This window comes from Athene cunicularia (assembly GCF_003259725.1).
Source record: "Athene cunicularia isolate RWA chromosome 3 unlocalized genomic scaffold, athCun1 chr3_part1, whole genome shotgun sequence".
NCBI lineage: Eukaryota > Metazoa > Chordata > Aves > Strigiformes > Strigidae > Athene > Athene cunicularia.
The window spans coordinates 6,416,957-6,419,557 of record NW_020799097.1 but is presented as its reverse complement, the minus strand read 5'-3'; the positions used below and the strand labels follow the sequence as shown (position 1 = coordinate 6,419,557).

At 47.7% G+C, this 2,601-nt stretch overlaps 1 protein-coding gene across 1 annotated transcript in view; it reads left to right on the top strand.

The window, feature by feature from the left end:
- LOC113478899 (taste receptor type 2 member 9-like) overlaps positions 1-1,613 on the top strand; it is a 2,251-nt gene extending 638 nt beyond the window's left edge. Inside the window, exon 2 of the mRNA XM_026846429.1 lies at positions 1,592-1,613. Within this exon, the coding sequence (XP_026702230.1) occupies positions 1,592-1,613 (22 nt within the window). The remainder of the gene's footprint in view (positions 1-1,591) is intronic.
- The last annotated feature ends 988 nt before the right edge of the window (positions 1,614-2,601 follow it).

Genomic DNA, 2,601 nt, shown 5'->3' with positions numbered 1-2,601 from the left:
TCACCTCGACCTATGAGCTTTTTCACCTTTCCTTCCACCCCTGTCCTGTTGATGAGTGGGAGTGAGGGAGTGGCTGGGTGGGCGTCTGGCAGATGGCCAAGGTCAACCCACTGCAGCAGATTATCTAAAGGTGAAATGGTTTCAGCATGAACAGATCAGAACCTGAATTGATCATTTCTTTCACCAGACCAGGCCCAGGGGGATGTCATGGCTCGTGCCAAGGGCCAAGTGTGCATTTTTCCTGCATCTCGGCAGGTTTTGTTTCTGCCTGTGTTTTAAACCACTCGCCCAGAATGAGTACGTTTGCCAGGGGTGGAGACCAACTTCAGAAGTCTCCTGTAGCTCTGCAGAATTCAGATCTATCCCAAATGCTCTCCAGAGAGTCATCTCAGGTGTAGCATCAGCCCTGCTGGACATGGATTCACTCTGGAAGAAGCTGTTGAGCTTTCTCTCTGCTGCATTCTTGAGAACAACCTTCAATGTATTTCTACTAGCAGAAGGCTTCTCAGACCTTCTTTTCCCCTGATAAAGGAGATGCAGTCATCTTGTAGGACAACAGTGTGAAGGACTCGCTAACTTCTGTGTGCTCTCTATTAGAGATCAACCCAGAGGAAGAGTTTCTGCTGATTGGAAAAGTTGAAGTGAAGGCACAAAAGCTTAGCTTGTAAGCTTTTTGTTTTAAGGGTTGCCTTTTCCGTGGGCAAAAGAACACTCCCTTCTTTCTTCCTCTCCATGCCTGCAGAAATGAAAGGGGAAGTGGTTAATAATGTAAAAGAAAATGTTTTCAAGCCATTAGCTTTCACTCTTTTCTGGCTTTTCCTGCAGCAGTAAAGCAAAAAAAAAAAAAAAAAAATTGCGTTCATGTTGTTCCACTAAAAAGAAAGGGTTTGAGTCATCTGATCAAAATTAGACACTCAAAGCCTTTGCCTTTAGCTGCAATTCAGATCAGATGGGAAACTCCACTGAGTCTCACTTCCACCGCAGGAGACACTCTCCACCACCGCAGTTCCCCGGGGAGGTAGATGTTAAATATCTCATCTGGACACACGTGTCCACAGCTGGAAGACCTTTAAAGGACGGGCACCACCACACCTCTCCTCTTTCCCTGCTGTTGCTCAATGCAGTTGTTCCCCTAGCTTGACAATCCCAATCGCTTTTACAAAAAGACCATGGGAATTCCTTCTTACTCCCTACATCCCATGCACCGTCATCCCTCAAAAACTCACATACCACGAGACCCAGCAGGCAAACCCAACATCTTGCAAATGTTCTCACACAAATGAACACATCCCCAGCAAACCAAGTTGAAGACACCTTCCTCCACCTCCATGAAACCCCCATGACCGTGGCCAGTCCATGATCTCTTCCAGGATCCCTGGACGATTGGGTTTTCCCAGTCGAGCTCGTTGTGTGATTACTGCTACCCATTTACTCCAGGTAGAACTGGTTGCATGGTAGGTAGAGGGGATGTTTCCTTTGAACATCCAATGTAATACAGGCAATCGTGGTGCCAAGCGCAGCTGTGCTTCTGTACCAACAACTTCTGAAGTGGCTCGAATCCCCTCATATGCTGCCAGTGCCTCCTTTTCAGTTGGAGTGTAGGCGGCTTCTGACCCTTGATATTCCCGGCTCCAAAATGCTAATGCTCAACCTTGAGTTTCACCTGGTATCTTGTGCCAGAGGCTCCATGTGAGGCCATGCTCCCCAGTTGATGTGTAAAGTACATTTTGCACAGCTGGTCCTGTCCGAACAGGGCCAAGGGCTACCGCCCCAGCCATCTCCTGTTTGATGTGCTCAAAGGCTTGTTGTTGCTCAAGACCCCACTCAGAATTGTTCTTCTTTCGGGTTACTTGATAGAGAGGGCTCACAAGCTGACTGTAACCTGGAATATGCATCCTCCACAATCCCACAAGTCCTAAGAGAGCTTGTGTTTCCTTCTTGTTGGTCGGTAGAGACATAGTTGCTACCTTGTTGACAACATCCAATGGCACATGACGGCGTCCATCATGCCATTTTATTCCCAAGAACTGAATCTCTTGTGCTGGTCCCTTGACCTTGCTTTTCCTTATGGCAAACCCAGCTCTCAGAAGAATCTCTATTACTCTTTGTCCTTTCTTGAACACTTCTCCTGCTTCATTGCCGCACACAATGATGTCATCAATGTTCAGGGGCATCACCCTTTTCCAGTGCAGTTTGAATTAGTCCGTGACAAATAGTGGGGCTGTGCTTCCACCCCTGGGGCAGTCGGTTCCAGGTATACTGCATGCCCCTCCACGTGAAAGCAAACTGTGGCCTGCACTCTTCTGCCAAAGGAATTGAAAAGAATGTGTTGGCAATGTCAATTGTGGCGTACCACTTGGCTGCCTTTGACTCCAGTTCATATTGCAGCTCTAACATGTCTGGTACAGCAGCACTCAGTGGTGGTGCCACTTTGCTCAGGCCACAGCAGTCTACTGTTAATCTCCACCCTCCATCAGACTTTCTCACTGGGCATATTGGGCTATTAAAAGGTGAATGCATCTTAGTGATGACACCTTGGCTCTCCAGTTGATGAATCAGTTCTTGGATGGGAGCCAGAGAGTCTCGGTTTGTACGATACTG